Below are 21697 nucleotides of genomic sequence, written 5' to 3'. Positions count from 1 at the left end.
TATTAATAAATATTTATTACGCATCATTGAGGGAAAAAATGTCATTTAATTAATTCTCCGTAAAATTTTACTTGAAATTTAAGTTTAAAAATAGCTGTGGCAATACAGTGTAACAAAAATCCATAGACCACATTTGGCGTTATTATCGCTCAAAAAAGAGATGCCAAATTTCAAAACACGAAAATATGTAAATTTGTGTATATCTTAGAAAATTTTGAATAAAAAAGTCTAATTTTTTGCAGATATGCTTAAAAATATACCTACTTTAAGATGATGGTAAAAATTTTATAGGTTATAATTCAAAATTTTTTGTGTCAAAAAATACCTATGTAGATAAAACCTATGTTAGAATAACCTATGTTATGATAAAACCTATGTTATAATAGTGCTATATATAAATCTAATATATATCCTAAGTCGCGCTTTCGAGACATGAAGAACGCAATTTGAATTTTGTCAATCGGCCCAGTAGATCGGGAGATATAGGACTGTCCCCTTTTTTTTTTTTTTTGAGCAGTGTACCACGAACATCTGTTGAAGTGACCCGTAATAGGAAGCCACAACCTGCTTGACGGCACGCCTGTTAAATGTACTCTCTGGAGAAGATCCCCGCTCCTCCACCGTTCACGGGGATGTGATTGTTTCTAAATTCTGATGATAAAATATTAAAAAATATAGCATTCAGTGTCATAGCACTTATACCAAAGACAAGTTGTTTTACTATAATCCTCTTATTCATCATTAAGAACATACGCAAAGTAATTATTTTGTATAACCAACCTATGATTTTTTGTACGTGGTAGATGTGCATGCTGTGGAAAAAACATATGATGATTTATCAGAATGATCTTGTAATTTTAAGAAAAGGATTAGGAAATATGCTGACACAGATCTGTAGACCTGAGAGTAACAAAAAGCATCATATGAAAAATATGTAAATGGCTGAAGATTCTGGCAATTTATGTAGATAACTAGGTTAAGGTCAAAACTGTCCTAAAATGTGCTTTCAGGACTGTTAATTGGCAAGCATTGTTTAAAGAAATAATGAACTGTCTTCATCCCTATTACAAGGGAATTGAATGCAGGTATATTATTAACTTGACTATCCCAGACATATTATGAAGGACAAGTTGCAGAAAGGAAAGCTTATGCAATAAAGGCCATTTGTGTCCTATTAAGTAAGGCTGCAAAATTCCCCCAGTTCCAATAGTGCACAGATTATTGTTACTGGAGTTCTTTTCACTGATAAGACTCATTTTTGTTTGCAGAGGGATTTTACATATCTGCTAGAGAGATCGAACCATGTACCACAAACCTGAAAATATGAACGACAGTTATTACAAAAGTGCTGGAATCATTATCTGGGCAGGCATCCTTTTAAATGGTTGTGGTGACATACATATTTTATAAGTGCAAGTGGGATGGTAAAATATAGTCTGCAGTTACAAAATGTGCAACATCTGTAAGATGCTGTAGCACACCAACTAGCATCACTGCAGCCTTCACTTACTACTCTTTAGGTGGCATCCGAGTTTGTGTAGTTATTATTCATTCTGATTACCATATTGACTGGCTCAGGTTTGAAAATCGGATAAGTCAGGGTTGTTAGTAAGTTTCTATTGTCTGTACGACAAAGAAACACTCACTTTTATATAAAATAATTTATTTTGTAGAGAAATAATTTTTTTAATATGGAATCATGACAAGATGAACATAATATGAAAATTCCATATTTTGTTAGCTGCAAAATCATTTAAGGTACATGTGTATTTATAATTTTTTTTTTTAACTTTCCTCTCAGCATATTATGTTTTGCAGACATTTTGTAGTTATTTTTCATTATCTTCACCTTTACGAAAAAGTCAAAACCAATTGCCAGCTCTTTTGGAAAACATTTACGAACATGCTGTTTTCTAATTCAAGATATTGCACAAATAGTTACTGTGATTTTCAAAATGCTGTCACATTAGGAATTTTATACAAAGGCAAATCAATAAAATTAAAAACCATGGAACATGGGTTAAAGTACTTGCATTTTTTGAGAAATCTTTTCTGTAGTTTTGTTTTCTTCAAATTGGCCGCAATTTATTTCGCTTAAAAAGTATCAGAGAATTGCAGAAACTTGACATCCTTGGAACCGTTACCTTTGGTGTCCATGCTTTGTTGACGTACTGCTTTCCTCAGGATTACTTTTTTTGTAATTTTTCATTGAAGATACAGGTTATCAGAATGTAGCATTTTTTATATTTGTGAATGGCATCAAATCCTTCGAAAAACATTCTTCATCAATAGGTATTATTAAGGTATAATTAAAAATGCATTCGATAATGCGAATTTTTTTATTATTTCTGATTTTGGTTTTAAATAAATCTAATAACTTGAGCCTTTTTTAATATAGGTTCAAAAATTGACCAAACAAATATTCTGAATGCTTCTCTTGTGGTGAAACAAGAAGTAGAAACTGAAGATGAGGATGCTGTTCAGGTCTGCATGCCTAAGACAAATGTACAAACGAATTCTGTTCTTCTAAGGAAGAGGAAGTTCATAGGTAAGGATTTGATTGTATCTTGATTATTCTCTCTGAAATAAAATAATAGGAAAATTATGTCAAATATGCACTTAAGTTAGGGATGACATTCTATGATTGCAGTTAAATTTCTCTAGTTTGTATTTTCAAATCTATATTTTGTGTTATTTAAATATCACTGTTTTATGGGACATTACTACATGTATGGTTAGGATTGCTTTGGGAATTTAATTATTTTTGCTTGTAAACAAAAATTTAGCTTTCGTTAAAGATTTTGATGCTAGTCTTGGCAGTGTCTAAGTAAAATAAGCAAAATGTGCAGATTATTGTACCTGTTGACTCTTACCACTTTTTTGGGCTTGTTATTAAGTGTCTGTTTTTGCCTGGATATCAGTCAGTTATAATTACAGCCACGTGCAGAGGTGAAATGTCTTTTTATGTAGCATAACTTTAGGAGCTGGATTCGGAGGATGTTAATCTACTTTTTATGCAAAGAATTATTACAGACCTAGCAGTCTAATAATTGCAAGGAGTCAGTACAAATGAGATATTTCATTTATTAACAGAAATAATTATCACAGTATCATTCTTATTTTAAATCCTGAATTAAGTGAAAGTAGTGAAAGTTTGTCTCCTCTGTATAAAGTAGCATTTTTCTTTGTAGCCTTTCTAGAAACTTACTTCAGTGCTTTCTTCCCTCTGTTCTAATTATTGGATTTGTCATAACTTGAATTGCATGTGTGAGATAACCTGCATCCTTCCATCAGACTTGCTAGCATTTCTTCAGCTTGCAGCCAAGGCTAAATCTAATTTAATGTGAATCTAAAGTAGATTTAGCCCTACAATTACTATATTTAAAGTAGATGAATCTCCAGGTGTACTTAATTATGCATATTGAGCACCAATGATTTGAACCTAGCTACCTTATTTGTAAACTCTAGGTCTATGAAAAAAGTCGGGTGACTTATTGTCCAGTCCTAACCTTACAGTGGTAACCAAACACAGAAGAAGATTTAAAATTAACCCTTTTATTACTTCTTCAGACATGCAGTTTTTTTTTTAATGTGTCTATTAAAAGAACAGCTTTCACATGTTGCACAATTAGCAGAAAGTGATTGCACAATCACTTTCTGCTAATTGTGCAACATGTGAATTTAAGCATTTCAGGTTTGAGATTTACAAGATAAAGCCTGCGAACTTATTTTGAGCAAACATTGCTAGCAGAGCTAAATCAGATTCGTCGAGGAAATAGTTTCAGGAGAGCCATTTAAGGCAATGAAAATGTTTTGAAGTGAAGAACTCTGCACTTGCATGCATTAACTAATTTAACGTGAAATGCAATCTGATATATTCAGAAGTGAGAGAACAAGCAAAAAGAACAATTTGATTTATTAAAGAATGTTGAACCCTACACATCAGTTTGGGGATATGCCATTTAATTTCTGATAAGTGCCCTGCTTCTTTTTCATTTTTCCTTCCTAAAAGCATAATAGTTTCTTCTGGTATTCTACATATGCGGCCCCAAGATGCTTAGTACATGCTATTACAAGTTGTAAAACTCATTCAAACCTCTCAGTGCTATACAGTTCTATTTTGACATCATTAAACCAAAGCAGCATACCCACTGCCGAGTACATCATTGCAAGCAGGATCTTTATATGTACCACGAACATCTGTTGAAGTGACCCGTAATAGGAAGCCACACACTGCTTGGCGGCAAGCCTGTTAAATGTACTCTCTGGAGAAGATCCCCGCTCCTCTACCGTTCACGAGGATGTGATAGTTTCTAAGTTCTGATGATAAAATATTGTTGCGTGCGTACGGGTTCGTTATGAAATGAATGCACAAGTCCGATGAAAAATGAACAAAAATTTATTATTATCACAACAGAAATGCTTAAATTTTCTCAAATTATCATGCAGTATCACAATATCTCACAGTAGTTATCTTTTAACTACTCAAATGTCCAATAGAACGTAATTCAAAACAGCTAAAGAACGCTAATCCGCAAATTCGCTACAATCAACAACAGTAGTTTTCTAAACAACAACAAACTAAGCAACTACTACAAACTGAGATGTTTTCCTCCTTTTATAAGATTTTAAAATCACGCGCTAGAATTTTCCAGCACTTTCTCGAAATCAAAAAGAGATATTTATTTATTTAACGCACGCGCTCTTGTATTTTTAATTTTTCCGGCTTAGCTTTCTTTTAATATTCGTCACGCACTGCACTGCGCGAGAAATAAAACCATTTAATTTGTAATTGAACTAATATTAGCTTTTTAAATACCAAATTCGTAACACTGCCCCCTACCCTAGGACTGCGCGTCCCGGGCAGTACAATCCCTGGACAGGTAGCTAAACTTACAACTGTGGCATAAATGCAACTGAAGCATAAACATTATATTACAATATCAAACAATATAAACAGTAAATGCAATAACTAACTTAAACAAATCAAATGCTATCAAATACTAAATACAAAACAAATACTAAATACAAATCAAATACTAAATACAAATCAAATACTAAATGCAAATCAAATACTAAATACAAATCAAACAAATACACATTTATAAACAAAAAGGACCATGGTCTGATATTATTTACAATTATTTACATTATGTACTATGGCCATAGTAATGAGCTAACTTGTCGTAATGAACGACTTTAGGTTTAGAGTTCGAAGACTTACGAATCCGAACCACGACGTCATTCAGTCTTTTTAGGACTGTATACGGGCCATCCCAAGGTGACTGTAATTTCGGACAAAGTCCTTTCCGTCGAGTCGGATTCCACAACCACACCTTGTCTCCTTCGTGGAACTGATGTTCAGTAGCTCTTGTGTCGTATCGGGTCTTCATCTTCTCCGTCGCCAAGTTGACTCGCTCTCGTGCAAAGTTGTGCATCACTTCAAACCGGGCCTGGAGATCTTGAATATATTCCTCAGACGATGAAGGAGCATCCGGAGGGCGGCCAAACAATAGATCACAAGACAGACGAAGGTCACGACCGAAGAGCATCTGTGATGGAGAATAGCCGGTAGTCTCGTGGACTGCACTGCGGTAAGCCAGTAAAAAGAGTGGTAATTTCTTGTCCCAGTCCTGTTGGTTTCTGGAAACCACTAACGAGAGGTTATTAAGGATGGTTCGATTGAACCTCTCTACCATGCCGTCCGACTGGGGATGCAATGGCGTCGTTTGAGTTTTGTCAATTGCCGAGTAGTTTGCATAGTTCTTTGATTACTGCCGAGGCAAAATTCCTTCCCTAATCGGAATGTAACTGAAGAGGCACTCTGAACCTGGAAATCCAGTGCTGTATCATTACCTCAGTTACTGTGACAGCCTCTTGATCAGGAATAGGATAAGCTTCAGGCCACTTAGTGAAGTAATCAATGACAACGAGTATGTATTTGTTGCCATCAGCAGTTCGTGGCAGAGGTCCCAGGATGTCAAAGGCGATACGTTCAAAAGGCGCCCCTACGTTGTAACGTTGCAGCTTGCCTCGGCTGCGTCTCTTCAATCCTTTCCGACCTGCACAGGCATCGCAAGATCGGCACCACTTTTGCACATCATCCTTTGCATTATTCCAGTAAAAGCGCTCACGAACTTCATTATTCCAAAGTGACCTCCAGTAGGGGTGCTATGTAACTCTTTAAGGACATCAGGAATGCGGGATCTTGGAAGTATAAGTTGCCATCGGAACGTCTTCCCATCATCCGATTCGAATTTCCGGTATAAGACGCCGTTTCGAATGTGAAGTGAATCCCAGAGTGCCCAATATTGTTTGGTTGTAGGACTACAGATAGAAATGTCCTGCCAGGTAGGTTTTCTGTTTGATGACTCCATTAAATCAATTATGGGTTTAATGTCGTGGTCTTCCAGCTGCTCTTTCCTGACTTCATCATCACTCCACGGTTCTCGATCAGCCAATGTTGATGTTGTAATTTGTCTTGCGACCAGAGTCAGCAGCTCGTATTTCGCTTCCACCCTGGAACAATATCGGCAGCTTTCTTGGCAAGGTCTTCTTGACAGGGCGTTGGTGTTTCCGTTTGATGATCCCTTACGATGACGGATAGTGATGTCATATTCTTGGAGTCTCTGTATCCACCTGGTTATTTGACCCTCAGGATTCTTGAAATTTAAAAGCCAGGTCAATGATGCATGATCGGTGCGGAGCAGGAATTTTCTGCCGTATAGAAGTGATGGAACTGTTCTACAGCTTTGACTATGGCGAGCAACTCTTTCCTGGTGACACAATAATTCCTCTCCGGTTTAGACAGGCACTTGCTCCAGTATGCCACTACACGTTCTTGGCCATCTATTTCTTGGGACAAAACAGCACCAACACTTTCATTACTCGCGTCGGTGTCGAGAATAAATGGTCCGTCAAGCTGAGGATACGTCAGGATTGGAGCAGATGTTAAAGCCTCCTTTAAGTTGTTAAATGCATCCTCGCATTCTTTTGTCCACAAGAACTTCTGGTTGCTCTCTATCAGCTTGTGTAGGGGTCTTGCGATGGAAGAAAAGTCCTTCACGAATTTCCTATAGTAGGTGTAAAGCCCTAGGAAGCTTCTCAGCTGATGGACATTTTCGGGATGTTTCCAGGATTTAATGGCTGATACCTTTTCAGGATCCGTGCGCACACCTTCTGCAGAGATGACATGTCCCAGGTAAGTCACTTCCTTTCGGAACAATTTGCATTTAGCGGGACTCAGCTTCAGATTGGCTTCTTTCAGTTTCTGAAGCACCTTCCTAAGATTTTCTAAATGTTCTTCAAAACTCTTTCCGACGATGATGATGTCGTCCAGGTATATGAGGCAGGCTTCGTAGAAAAGGCCTTTCAAAACAGTTTCCATAAGACGTTTGAATGTTTCCGGCGCATTACACGGTCCAAACGGCATCACCTTGAATTGCCAAAGCCCTTGTCCCGTAGTAAATGTCGTCTTTTCTCGGTCTTCAGGCTGTATTTCTACCTGCCAATACCCACTCTTTAAATCAAGTGTTGAGAACCACTTGCTTCCAGAAAGAGTGTCTAGAATGTCATCAATTCTAGGAAGAGGGTAACTGTCTTTCTTCGTAACCTCATTCAACCGGCGATAGTCGACGTAAAATCTTGTTGAGCCGTCTTTCTTTCTGACTAGGACGATGGGAGATGCCCATGGACTTACTGAAGGCTCGATGACATCGCTTTCTTCCATATCTTTTAACAGTGTTCGCACCTCTTCCTGTTTAGCAAACGGTAGACGTCTTGGATGTTGCTTGATCGGGGAATGATCGCCGGTATCTATTCTATGTTGTGTCAAACTAGTTCAACCCACGTCAGAAGACGAGCGGGAGAAAACAACTTGAAGATCTTTAATGACGTGATCGGCAGCATTCCTCTCTTTATCGTTTAATTGCGCATTCTGCAATAACTCCGATGTAATTCTCTCTGAGGACACGGATTCTTGGATGTTACTCTTTCTTTCAACGGTGGTTACTGGAGTACATGCTGCAACCACTTCACCTTTCTTAATAATTCTCCCCTTCTCAGTTACATTGGCGACTCTCACCGGGATAACCGTTCTGGATAGGTCGACGAGTGTTGAGGCTACTAGTACTCCTTTTGGGCTATTACAGTTATTGGGATATTCTATGATGCCGTAGCGGAAATTTCTGTTTTTGGCTATGGATCCAGGAAGTAAAATTTCTGTTCTTGCCGGTATTGTGATATTGTCTTGTGCTATGATTTTATGGACAGATTTAACTTCATCATTGACTCGCTATTCAAATAACGCTATGTCCTCAGATGTAGAATGCAATTCGTTATTTTTAAAGTCCAAGGAAAAATTGTATTTCCTTAGAAAGTCCAATCCGAGTATGCAAGAATCAGTGATCTCTGCTACATATGCCGTGTTATGGTAAGCGGCACTTCCAAACGTGATGTTAGCATTTACTTTTCCATCGATGTTGATCTTCTCACCGGACACAGTCTGTAGGGTAACGCAGGGCGGCGTCCAGATAAGTTTGCTTCCCAGTTGTTGAGCCAAATCTCTTCGGATGATGGTAACGTTGGCTCCTGTATCTATCGTCATATTGCAGGGAACTCCATTAATATGTCCTATTATGAAAAGTCCATTACTGCCGCCTCTCACTGCAGAAATCTGAAGTGCTTTAAACTGGGGCTTTTCATGATCTGGCAACCTCCACCCCGCGAGATGGCCACTAATTAGTTTCCCTGCTGTTTGTTAGGAGCGGTCTTAGCATCCGTGCCCTGGGGTGTTCTGCAGTTTCGTCGTATGTGTCCTTCAGCACCGCAGTTCCAGCACTTTACGGTCGGTTTCTTGTCACCAATATTCTGTCTCAAGGTGTTCAGTTGTCTAGTTAAATCGTCTAGACGAGCAGTGACTTGATCCCCTGGCTCCTGGACTTGAGCAGCTCTGACTGGATGGCGGTCTCGACGGGTGGCTTGCTGGGCTGCCTCAAATTTCATGGCATACACTAAAGCGCTTTTCAGATCTTTAACATCTGCCATTCGCAGTGCTTTCTGTATTTCAGGGTCCCGGATGCCATCGATGAAATATTGCAGGGACAGGATTTCCCTTGTTTCTGTCGGGCACTCCTAAAAGGCGTGATGTGACAGTCTTTCAACATCCGTGGCGAGCTCCTGAAGCGTTTCGGTGAGCTTCTGTTGACGAGATTTTAATTGGAGCCTGCTGTAGTCTTTTAAACATTTCTCGCCGAAGCGCAGCTCCAAAGCGCCGGATAAAATCAAAATCTAGCCTTTGATATTCGGGAAGCGTCTGCAGGATATCCGCTGCGTCTGCTCTCAGAGAAGCGGCGAGATGACAGGCCTTAGCTTGGGAATCCCATCCATTCGCATCCACAACGATAGAAAATTGTGTCCTATACACCTGCCAGGAGGTCTTTCCATCATATGTAGATAGTTTCAGAACGGAACGAGCAGGCATCGATAAAAATTTGAAACCTTCAGAATTGTTTCCTACCGTCGCTATGCACTTCTTTAGGCTGTCAACCTCTTTGGCGACGGCAGCAAAAACCCTATCATCAATTTGTTGTTCGACGGCAGAAACTCTTTCTTCAATTTGTTCTTGGAAGGCCGAAACTCTTCCTTCGACTCGTTGCTCCACAGCCGACACTCTATCTTCTATTTCATCTTTGACAGAAGAAACCTTTTCTTCAATTTGCCCGACTTTATTTTCGACAGCTCCTATTCTGTCTTCCATAGCCTCAAATTTACTTTCTATTACGCAGGTTATTTCTCTTTTCATTTCGTCTTGACCTGCTTCAATCTTTTCTTGTACATCTTTTATGTCTTCTTTAAAAGTTACTTGACCAGCTTCCAACTTTTCGTGAACGGCTTCCATTTCCTTTTTAACGGATCTCATCTCCCCTTTAACGGAATCTTGGCCCAATTTCATTTCTTCCTTAAATGCAGCAAAGGCTGATATCAGCTGTCTTAACTGCTCTTCCATCGCTCTTGTGATTGGCATTCAAAATCAAATTTATAATTGAACTAACATTAGCTTTTTAAACACCAAATTTGTAACAATATTAAAAAATATAGCATTCAGTGTCATAGCACTTATACCAAAGACAAGTTGTTTTACTATAATCCTCTTATTCATCATTAAGAACATACGCAAAGTAATTATTTTGTATAACCAAACTATGATTTTTTGTACGTGGTAGATGTGCATGCTGTGGAAAAAACATATGATGATTTATCAGAATGAGCTTGTAATTTTAAGAAAGGGATTAGGAAATATGCTGACACAGATCTGTAGACCTGAGAGTAACAAAAAGCATCATATGAAGAATATGTAAATGGCTGAAAGATTCTGGCAATTTATGTAGATAACTAGGTTAAGGTCAAAACTGTCCTAAAATGTGCTTTCAGGACTGTTAATTGGCAAGCATTGTTTAAAGAAATAATGAACTGTCTTCATCCCTATTACAAGGGAATTGAATGCAGGTATATTATTAACTTGACTATCCCAGACATATCATGAAAGACAGGTTGCAGAAAGAAAAGCTTATGCAATAAAGGCCATTTGTGTCCTAACGTAAGACTGCAAAATTCCCCCAGTTCCAATAGTACACAGATTATTGTTACTGGAGTTCTTTTCACTGATAAGACTCATTTTTGTTTGCAGAGGGATTTTACACATCTGCTAGAGAGATCGAACCATGTACCACAAACCTGAAAATATGAACGACAGTTATTACAAAAGTGCTGGAATCATTATCTGGGCAGGCATCCTTTTAAATGGTTGTGGTGACATACACATTTTATAAGTGCAAGTGGGATGGTAAAATATAGTCTGCAGTTACAAAAAGTGCAACATCTGTAAGATGCAGTAGCACACCAACTAGCATCACTGCAGCCTTCACTTACTACTCTTTAGGTGGCATCCGAGGTTGTATAGTTATTATTCATTCTGATTACCATATTGACTGGCTCAGGTTTGAAAATCGGATAAGTCAGGGTTGTTAGTAAGTTTCTATTGTCTGTACGACAAAGAAACACTCACTTTTATATAAAATAATTTATTTTGTAGAGAAATAATTTTTTTAATATGGAATCATGACAAGATGAACATAATATGAAAATTCCATATTTTGTTAGCTGCAAAATCATTTAAGGTACATGTGTATTTATAATTTTTTTTTTTTTTTACTTTCCTCTCAGCATATTATGTTTTGCAGACATTTTGTAGTTATTTTTCATTATCTTCACCTTTACGAAAAAGTCAAAACCAATTGCCAGCTCTTTTGGAAAACATTTACGAACATGCTGTTTTCTAATTCAAGATATTGCACAAATAGTGACTGTGATTTTCAAAATGCTGTCACATTAGGAATTTTATACAAAGGCAAATCAATAAAATTAAAAACCATGGAACATGGGTTAAAGTACTTGCATTTTTTGAGAAATCTTTTCTGTAGTTTTGTTTTCTTCAAATTGGCCGCAATTTATTTCGCTTAAAAAGTATCAGAGAATTGCAGAAACTTGACACCCTCGGAAGCGTTCCCTTTCTTGTCCATGCTTTGTTCACGTACTGCTTTCCTCAGGATTACTTTTTTTGTAATTTTTCATTGGAGATACAGATTATCAGAATGGAGCATTTTTTATATTTGTGAATGGCATCAAATCCTTCGAAAAACATTCTTCATCAATAGGTATTATTAAGTAATAGTTAAAAATGCATTCGTTAAATGCGCATTTTTTTTATTATTTCTGATTTTGGTTTTAAATAAATCTAATAACTTGAGCCTTTTTTAATATAGGTTCAAAAAATGACCCAACAAATATTCTGAATGTTTCTCTTGTGGTGAAACAAGAAGTAGAAACTGAAGATGAGGATGCTGTTCAGGTCTGCATGCCTAAGACAAATGTACAAACGAATTCTGTTCTTCTAAGGAAGAGGAAGTTCATAGGTAAGGATTTGATTGTATCTTGATTATTCTCTGAAATAAAATAATAGGAAAATTATGTCAAATATGCACTTAAGTTAGGGATGACATTCTATGATTGCAGTTAAATTTCTCTAGTTTGTATTTTCAAATCTATATTTTGTGTTATTTAAATACCACTGTTTTATGGGACTTTACTACATGTAAGGTTAGGATTGCTTTGGGAATTTAATTATTTTTGCTTGTAAACAAAAATTTAGCTTTCGTTAAAGATTTTGATGCTAGTCTTGGCAGTGTCTAAGTAAAATAAGCAAAATGTGCAGATTATTGTACCTGTTGACTCTTACCACTTTTTTGGGCTTGTTATTAAGTGTCTGTTTTTGCCTGGATATCAGTCAGTTATAATTACAGCCACGTGCAGAGGTGAAATGTCTTTTTATGTAGCATAACTTTAGGAGCTGGATTCGGAGGATGTTAATCTACTTTTTATGCGAAGAATTATTACAGACCTAGCAGTCTAATAATTGCAAGGAGTCAGTACAAATGAGATATTTCATTTATTAACAGAAATAATTATCACAGTATCATTCTTATTTTAAATCCTGAATTAAGTGAAAGTAGTGAAAGTTTGTCTCCTCTGTATAAAGTAGCATTTTTCTTTGTAGCCTTTCTAGAAACTTACTTCAGTGCTTTCTTCCCTCTGTTCTAATTATTGGATTTGTCATAACTTGAATTGCATGTGTGAGATAACCTGCATCCTTCCATCAGACTTGCTAGCATTTCTTCAGCTTGCAGCCAAGGCTAAATCTAATTTAATGTGAATCTAAAGTAGATTTAGCCCTACAATTACTATATTTAAAGTAGATGAATCTCCAGGTGTACTTAATTATGCATATTGAGCACCAATGATTTGAACCTAGCTACCTTATTTGTAAACTCTAGGTCTATGAAAAAAGTCGGGTGACTTATTGTCCAGTCCTAACCTTACAGTGGTAACCAAACACAGAAGAAGATTTAAAATTAACCCTTTTATTACTTCTTCAGACATGCAGTTTTTTTTTTAATGTGTCTATTAAAAGAACAGCTTTCACATGTTGCACAATTAGCAGAAAGTGATTGCACAATCACTTTCTGCTAATTGTGCAACATGTGAATTTAAGCATTTCAGGTTTGAGATTTACAAGATAAAGCCTGCGAACTTATTTTGAGCAAACATTGCTAGCAGAGCTAAATCAGATTCGTCGAGGAAATAGTTTCAGGAGAGCCATTTAAGGCAATGAAAATGTTTTGAAGTGAAGAACTCTGCACTTGCATGCATTAACTAATTTAACGTGAAATGCAATCTGATATATTCAGAAGTGAGAGAACAAGCAAAAAGAACAATTTGATTTATTAAAGAATGTTGAACCCTACACATCAGTTTGGGGATATGCCATTTAATTTCTGATAAGTGCCCTGCTTCTTTTTCATTTTTCCTTCCTAAAAGCATAATAGTTTCTTCTGGTATTCTACATATGCGGCCCCAAGATGCTTAGTACATGCTATTACAAGTTGTAAAACTCATTCAAACCTCTCAGTGCTATACAGTTCTATTTTGACATCATTAAACCAAAGCAGCATACCCACTGCCGAGTACATCATTGCAAGCAGGATCTTTATATGTACCACGAACATCTGTTCAAGTGACCCGTAATAGGAAGCCACACACTGCTTGGCGGCAAGCCTGTTAAATGTACTCTCTGGAGAAGATCCCCGCTCCTCTACCGTTCACGAGGATGTGATAGTTTCTAAGTTCTGATGATAAAATATTGTTAGGTGCGTACGGGTTCGTTATGAAATGAATGCACAAGTCCGATGAAAAATGAACAAAAATTTATTATTATCACAACAGAAATGCTTAAATTTTCTCAAATTATCATGCAATATCACAATATCTCACAGTAGTTATCTTTTAACTACTCAAATGTCCAATAGAACGTAATTCAAAACAGCTAAAGAACGCTAATCCGCAAATTCGCTACAATCAACAACAGTAGTTTTCTAAACAACAACAAACTAAGCAACTACTACAAACTGAGATGTTTTCCTCCTTTTATAAGATTTTAAAATCACGCGCTAGAATTTTCCAGCACTTTCTCGAAATCAAAAAGAGATATTTATTTATTTAACGCACGCGCTCTTGTATTTTTAATTTTTCCGGCTTAGCTTTCTTTTAATATTCGTCACGCACTGCACTGCGCGAGAAATAAAACCATTTAATTTGTAATTGAACTAATATTAGCTTTTTAAATACCAAATTCGTAACACTGCCCCCTACCCTAGGACTGCGCGTCCCGGGCAGTACAATCCCTGGACAGGTAGCTAAACTTACAACTGTGGCATAAATGCAACTGAAGCATAAACATTATATTACAATATCAAACAATATAAACAGTAAATGCAATAACTAACTTAAACAAATCAAATGCTATCAAATACTAAATACAAAACAAATACTAAATACAAATCAAATACTAAATGCAAATCAAATACTAAATACAAATCAAACAAATACACATTTATAAACAAAAAGGACCATGGTCTGATATTATTTACAATTATTTACATTATGTACTATGGCCATAGTAATGAGCTAACTTGTCGTAATGAACGACTTTAGGTTTAGAGTTCGAAGACTTACGAATCCGAACCACGACGTCATTCAGTCTTTTTAGGACTGTATACGGGCCATCCCAAGGTGACTGTAATTTCGGACAAAGTCCTTTCCGTCGAGTCGGATTCCACAACCACACCTTGTCTCCTTCGTGGAACTGATGTTCAGTAGCTCTTGTGTCGTATCGGGTCTTCATCTTCTCCGTCGCCAAGTTGACTCGCTCTCGTGCAAAGTTGTGCATCACTTCAAACCGGGCCTGGAGATCTTGAATATATTCCTCAGACGATGAAGGAGCATCCGGAGGGCGGCCAAACAATAGATCACAAGACAGACGAAGGTCACGACCGAAGAGCATCTGTGATGGAGAATAGCCGGTAGTCTCGTGGACTGCACTGCGGTAAGCCAGTAAAAAGAGTGGTAATTTCTTGTCCCAGTCCTGTTGGTTTCTGGAAACCACTAACGAGAGGTTATTAAGGATGGTTCGATTGAACCTCTCTACCATGCCGTCCGACTGGGGATGCAATGGCGTCGTTTGAGTTTTGTCAATTGCCGAGTAGTTTGCATAGTTCTTTGATTACTGCCGAGGCAAAATTCCTTCCCTAATCGGAATGTAACTGAAGAGGCACTCCGAACCTGGAAATCCAGTGCTGTATCATTACCTCAGTTACTGTGACAGCCTCTTGATCAGGAATAGGATAAGCTTCAGGCCACTTAGTGAAGTAATCAATGACAACGAGTATGTATTTGTTGCCATCAGCAGTTCGTGGCAGAGGTCCCAGGATGTCAAAGGCGATACGTTCAAAAGGCGCCCCTACGTTGTAACGTTGCAGCTTGCCTCGGCTGCGTCTCTTCAATCCTTTCCGACCTGCACAGGCATCGCAAGATCGGCACCACTTTTGCACATCATCCTTTGCATTATTCCAGTAAAAGCGCTCACGAACTCTCTGCAAGGTCTTCATTATTCCAAAGTGACCTCCAGTAGGGGTGCTATGTAACTCTTTAAGGACATCAGGAATGCGGGATCTTGGAAGTATAAGTTGCCATCGGAACGTCTTCCCATCATCCGATTCGAATTTCCGGTATAAGACGCCGTTTCGAATGTGAAGTGAATCCCAGAGTGCCCAATATTGTTTGGTTGTAGGACTACAGATAGAAATGTCCTGCCAGGTAGGTTTTCTGTTTGATGACTCCATTAAATCAATTATGGGTTTAATGTCGTGGTCTTCCAGCTGCTCTTTCCTGACTTCATCATCACTCCACGGTTCTCGATCAGCCAATGTTGATGTTGTAATTTGTCTTGCGACCAGAGTCAGCAGCTCGTATTTCGCTTCCACCCTGGAACAATATCGGCAGCTTTCTTGGCAAGGTCTTCTTGACAGGGCGTTGGTGTTTCCGTTTGATGATCCCTTACGATGACGGATAGTGATGTCATATTCTTGGAGTCTCTGTATCCACCTGGTTATTTGACCCTCAGGATTCTTGAAATTTAAAAGCCAGGTCAATGATGCATGATCGGTGCGGAGCAGGAATTTTCTGCCGTATAGAAGTGATGGAACTGTTCTACAGCTTTGACTATGGCGAGCAACTCTTTCCTGGTGACACAATAATTCCTCTCCGGTTTAGACAGGCACTTGCTCCAGTATGCCACTACACGTTCTTGGCCATCTATTTCTTGGGACAAAACAGCACCAACACTTTCATTACTCGCGTCGGTGTCGAGAATAAATGGTCCGTCAAGCTGAGGATACGTCAGGATTGGAGCAGATGTTAAAGCCTCCTTTAAGTTGTTAAATGCATCCTCGCATTCTTTTGTCCACAAGAACTTCTGGTTGCTCTCTATCAGCTTGTGTAGGGGTCTTGCGATGGAAGAAAAGTCCTTCACGAATTTCCTATAGTAGGTGTAAAGCCCTAGGAAGCTTCTCAGCTGATGGACATTTTCGGGATGTTTCCAGGATTTAATGGCTGATACCTTTTCAGGATCCGTGCGCACACCTTCTGCAGAGATGACATGTCCCAGGTAAGTCACTTCCTTTCGGAACAATTTGCATTTAGCGGGACTCAGCTTCAGATTGGCTTCTTTCAGTTTCTGAAGCACCTTCCTAAGATTTTCTAAATGTTCTTCAAAACTCTTTCCGACGATGATGATGTCGTCCAGGTATATGAGGCAGGCTTCGTAGAAAAGGCCTTTCAAAACAGTTTCCATAAGACGTTTGAATGTTTCCGGCGCATTACACGGTCCAAACGGCATCACCTTGAATTGCCAAAGCCCTTGTCCCGTAGTAAATGTCGTCTTTTCTCGGTCTTCAGGCTGTATTTCTACCTGCCAATATACCCACTCTTTAAATCAAGTGTTGAGAACCACTTGCTTCCAGAAAGAGTGTCTAGAATGTCATCAATTCTAGGAAGAGGGTAACTGTCTTTCTTCGTAACCTCATTCAACCGGCGATAGTCGACGTAAAATCTTGTTGAGCCGTCTTTCTTTCTGACTAGGACGATGGGAGATGCCCATGGACTTACTGAAGGCTCGATGACATCGCTTTCTTCCATATCTTTTAACAGTGTTCGCACCTCTTCCTGTTTAGCAAACGGTAGACGTCTTGGATGTTGCTTGATCGGGGAATGATCGCCGGTATCTATTCTATGTTGTGTCAAACTAGTTCAACCCACGTCAGAAGACGAGCGGGAGAAAACAACTTGAAGATCTTTAATGACGTGATCGGCAGCATTCCTCTCTTTATCGTTTAATTGCGCATTCTGCAATAACTCTGATGTAATTCTCTCTGAGGACACGGATTCTTGGATGTTACTCTTTCTTTCAACGGTGGTTACTGGAGTACATGCTGCAACCACTTCACCTTTCTTAATAATTCTCCCCTTCTCAGTTACATTGGCGACTCTCACCGGGATAACCGTTCTGGATAGGTCGACGAGTGTTGAGGCTACTAGTACTCCTTTTGGGCTATTACAGTTATTGGGATATTCTATGATGCCGTAGCGGAAATTTCTGTTTTTGGCTATGGATCCAGGAAGTAAAATTTCTGTTCTTGCCGGTATTGTGATATTGTCTTGTGCTATGATTTTATGGACAGATTTAACTTCATCATTGACTCGCTATTCAAATAACGCTATGTCCTCAGATGTAGAATGCAATTCGTTATTTTTAAAGTCCAAGGAAAAATTGTATTTCCTTAGAAAGTCCAATCCGAGTATGCAAGAATCAGTGATCTCTGCTACATATGCCGTGTTATGGTAAGCGGCACTTCCAAACGTGATGTTAGCATTTACTTTTCCATCGATGTTGATCTTCTCACCGGACACAGTCTGTAGGGTAACGCAGGGCGGCGTCCAGATAAGTTTGCTTCCCAGTTGTTGAGCCAAATCTCTTCGGATGATGGTAACGTTGGCTCCTGTATCTATCGTCATATTGCAGGGAACTCCATTAATATGTCCTATTATGAAAAGTCCATTACTGCCGCCTCTCACTGCAGAAATCTGAAGTGCTTTAAACTGGGGCTTTTCATGATCTGGCAACCTCCACCCCGCGAGATGGCCACTAATTAGTTTCCCTGCTGTTTGTTAGGAGCGGTCTTAGCATCCGTGCCCTGGGGTGTTCTGCAGTTTCGTCGTATGTGTCCTTCAGCACCGCAGTTCCAGCACTTTACGGTCGGTTTCTTGTCACCAATATTCTGTCTCAAGGTGTTCAGTTGTCTAGTTAAATCGTCTAGACGAGCAGTGACTTGATCCCCTGGCTCCTGGACTTGAGCAGCTCTGACTGGATGGCGGTCTCGACGGGTGGCTTGCTGGGCTGCCTCAAATTTCATGGCATACACTAAAGCGCTTTTCAGATCTTTAACATCTGCCATTCGCAGTGCTTTCTGTATTTCAGGGTCCCGGATGCCATCGATGAAATATTGCAGGGACAGGATTTCCCTTGTTTCTGTCGGGCACTCCTAAAAGGCGTGATGTGACAGTCTTTCAACATCCGTGGCGAGCTCCTGAAGCGTTTCGGTGAGCTTCTGTTGACGAGATTTTAATTGGAGCCTGCTGTAGTCTTTTAAACATTTCTCGCCGAAGCGCAGCTCCAAAGCGCCGGATAAAATCAAAATCTAGCCTTTGATATTCGGGAAGCGTCTGCAGGATATCCGCTGCGTCTGCTCTCAGAGAAGCGGCGAGATGACAGGCCTTAGCTTGGGAATCCCATCCATTCGCATCCACAACGATAGAAAATTGTGTCCTATACACCTGCCAGGAGGTCTTTCCATCATATGTAGATAGTTTCAGAACGGAACGAGCAGGCATCGATAAAAATTTGAAACCTTCAGAATTGTTTCCTACCGTCGCTATGCACTTCTTTAGGCTGTCAACCTCTTTGGCGACGGCAGCAAAAACCCTATCATCAATTTGTTGTTCGACGGCAGAAACTCTTTCTTCAATTTGTTCTTGGAAGGCCGAAACTCTTCCTTCGACTCGTTGCTCCACAGCCGACACTCTATCTTCTATTTCATCTTTGACAGAAGAAACCTTTTCTTCAATTTGCCCGACTTTATTTTCGACAGCTCCTATTCTGTCTTCCATAGCCTCAAATTTACTTTCTATTACGCAGGTTATTTCTCTTTTCATTTCGTCTTGACCTGCTTCAATCTTTTCTTGTACATCTTTTATGTCTTCTTTAAAAGTTACTTGACCAGCTTCCAACTTTTCGTGAACGGCTTCCATTTCCTTTTTAACGGATCTCATCTCCCCTTTAACGGAATCTTGGCCCAATTTCATTTCTTCCTTAAATGCAGCAAAGGCTGATATCAGCTGTCTTAACTGCTCTTCCATCGCTCTTGTGATTGGCATTCAAAATCAAATTTATAATTGAACTAACATTAGCTTTTTAAACACCAAATTTGTAACAATATTAAAAAATATAGCATTCAGTGTCATAGCACTTATACCAAAGACAAGTTGTTTTACTATAATCCTCTTATTCATCATTAAGAACATACGCAAAGTAATTATTTTGTATAACCAAACTATGATTTTTTGTACGTGGTAGATGTGCATGCTGTGGAAAAAACATATGATGATTTATCAGAATGAGCTTGTAATTTTAAGAAAGGGATTAGGAAATATGCTGACACAGATCTGTAGACCTGAGAGTAACAAAAAGCATCATATGAAGAATATGTAAATGGCTGAAAGATTCTGGCAATTTATGTAGATAACTAGGTTAAGGTCAAAACTGTCCTAAAATGTGCTTTCAGGACTGTTAATTGGCAAGCATTGTTTAAAGAAATAATGAACTGTCTTCATCCCTATTACAAGGGAATTGAATGCAGGTATATTATTAACTTGACTATCCCAGACATATCATGAAAGACAGGTTGCAGAAAGAAAAGCTTATGCAATAAAGGCCATTTGTGTCCTAACGTAAGACTGCAAAATTCCCCCAGTTCCAATAGTACACAGATTATTGTTACTGGAGTTCTTTTCACTGATAAGACTCATTTTTGTTTGCAGAGGGATTTTACACATCTGCTAGAGAGATCGAACCATGTACCACAAACCTGAAAATATGAACGACAGTTATTACAAAAGTGCTGGAATCATTATCTGGGCAGGCATCCTTTTAAATGGTTGTGGTGACATACACATTTTATAAGTGCAAGTGGGATGGTAAAATATAGTCTGCAGTTACAAAAAGTGCAACATCTGTAAGATGCAGTAGCACACCAAATAGCATCACTGCAGCCTTCACTTACTACTCTTTAGGTGGCATCCGAGGTTGTATAGTTATTATTCATTCTGATTACCATATTGACTGGCTCAGGTTTGAAAATCGGATAAGTCAGGGTTGTTAGTAAGTTTCTATTGTCTGTACGACAAAGAAACACTCACTTTTATATAAAATAATTTATTTTGTAGAGAAATAATTTTTTTAATATGGAATCATGACAAGATGAACATAATATGAAAATTCCATATTTTGTTAGCTGCAAAATCATTTAAGGTACATGTGTATTTATAATTTTTTTTTTTTTTTACTTTCCTCTCAGCATATTATGTTTTGCAGACATTTTGTAGTTATTTTTCATTATCTTCACCTTTACGAAAAAGTCAAAACCAATTGCCAGCTCTTTTGGAAAACATTTACGAACATGCTGTTTTCTAATTCAAGATATTGCACAAATAGTGACTGTGATTTTCAAAATGCTGTCACATTAGGAATTTTATACAAAGGCAAATCAATAAAATTAAAAACCATGGAACATGGGTTAAAGTACTTGCATTTTTTGAGAAATCTTTTCTGTAGTTTTGTTTTCTTCAAATTGGCCGCAATTTATTTCGCTTAAAAAGTATCAGAGAATTGCAGAAACTTGACACCCTCGGAAGCGTTCCCTTTCTTGTCCATGCTTTGTTCACGTACTGCTTTCCTCAGGATTACTTTTTTTGTAATTTTTCATTGGAGATACAGATTATCAGAATGGAGCATTTTTTATATTTGTGAATGGCATCAAATCCTTCGAAAAACATTCTTCATCAATAGGTATTATTAAGTAATAGTTAAAAATGCATTCGTTAAATGCGCATTTTTTTTATTATTTCTGATTTTGGTTTTAAATAAATCTAATAACTTGAGCCTTTTTTAATATAGGTTCAAAAAATGACCCAACAAATATTCTGAATGTTTCTCTTGTGGTGAAACAAGAAGTAGAAACTGAAGATGAGGATGCTGTTCAGGTCTGCATGCCTAAGACAAATGTACAAACGAATTCTGTTCTTCTAAGGAAGAGGAAGTTCATAGGTAAGGATTTGATTGTATCTTGATTATTCTCTCTGAAATAAAATAATAGGAAAATTATGTCAAATATGCACTTAAGTTAGGGATGACATTCTATGATTGCAGTTAAATTTCTCTAGTTTGTATTTTCAAATCTATATTTTGTGTTATTTAAATACCACTGTTTTATGGGACTTTACTACATGTAAGGTTAGGATTGCTTTGGGAATTTAATTATTTTTGCTTGTAAACAAAAATTTAGCTTTCGTTAAAGATTTTGATGCTAGTCTTGGCAGTGTCTAAGTAAAATAAGCAAAATGTGCAGATTAT

General features: G+C 38.1%; 1 protein-coding gene across 3 annotated transcripts in view; it reads left to right on the top strand.

Annotated features, from left to right (window-relative positions):
• Positions 1 to 21429, top strand: part of LOC118202968 (uncharacterized) — a 113896-nt gene extending 92467 nt beyond the window's left edge. For all 3 annotated transcript variants that reach the window (XM_085818261.1, XM_085818262.1, XM_085818260.1), the window contains 3 exons: positions 2399 to 2548; positions 11823 to 11972; positions 21242 to 21429. In XM_085818261.1, the coding sequence (XP_085674387.1) occupies positions 2399 to 2548; positions 11823 to 11972; positions 21242 to 21414 (473 nt within the window). In that variant the 3' untranslated portion in view covers positions 21415 to 21429. The remainder of the gene's footprint in view (positions 1 to 2398; positions 2549 to 11822; positions 11973 to 21241) is intronic.
• Positions 21430 to 21697: the final 268 nt, after the last annotated feature.

Source organism: Stegodyphus dumicola, chromosome 6 (assembly GCF_044657685.1).
Source record: "Stegodyphus dumicola isolate Sdum_Otavi_A_Nest chromosome 6, ASM4465768v1".
In the NCBI taxonomy this organism is placed as follows: Eukaryota; Metazoa; Arthropoda; class Arachnida; order Araneae; family Eresidae; genus Stegodyphus; species Stegodyphus dumicola.
Note: the sequence above shows the minus strand (reverse complement) of the source record. Positions and strands in the feature narration are given on the sequence as shown.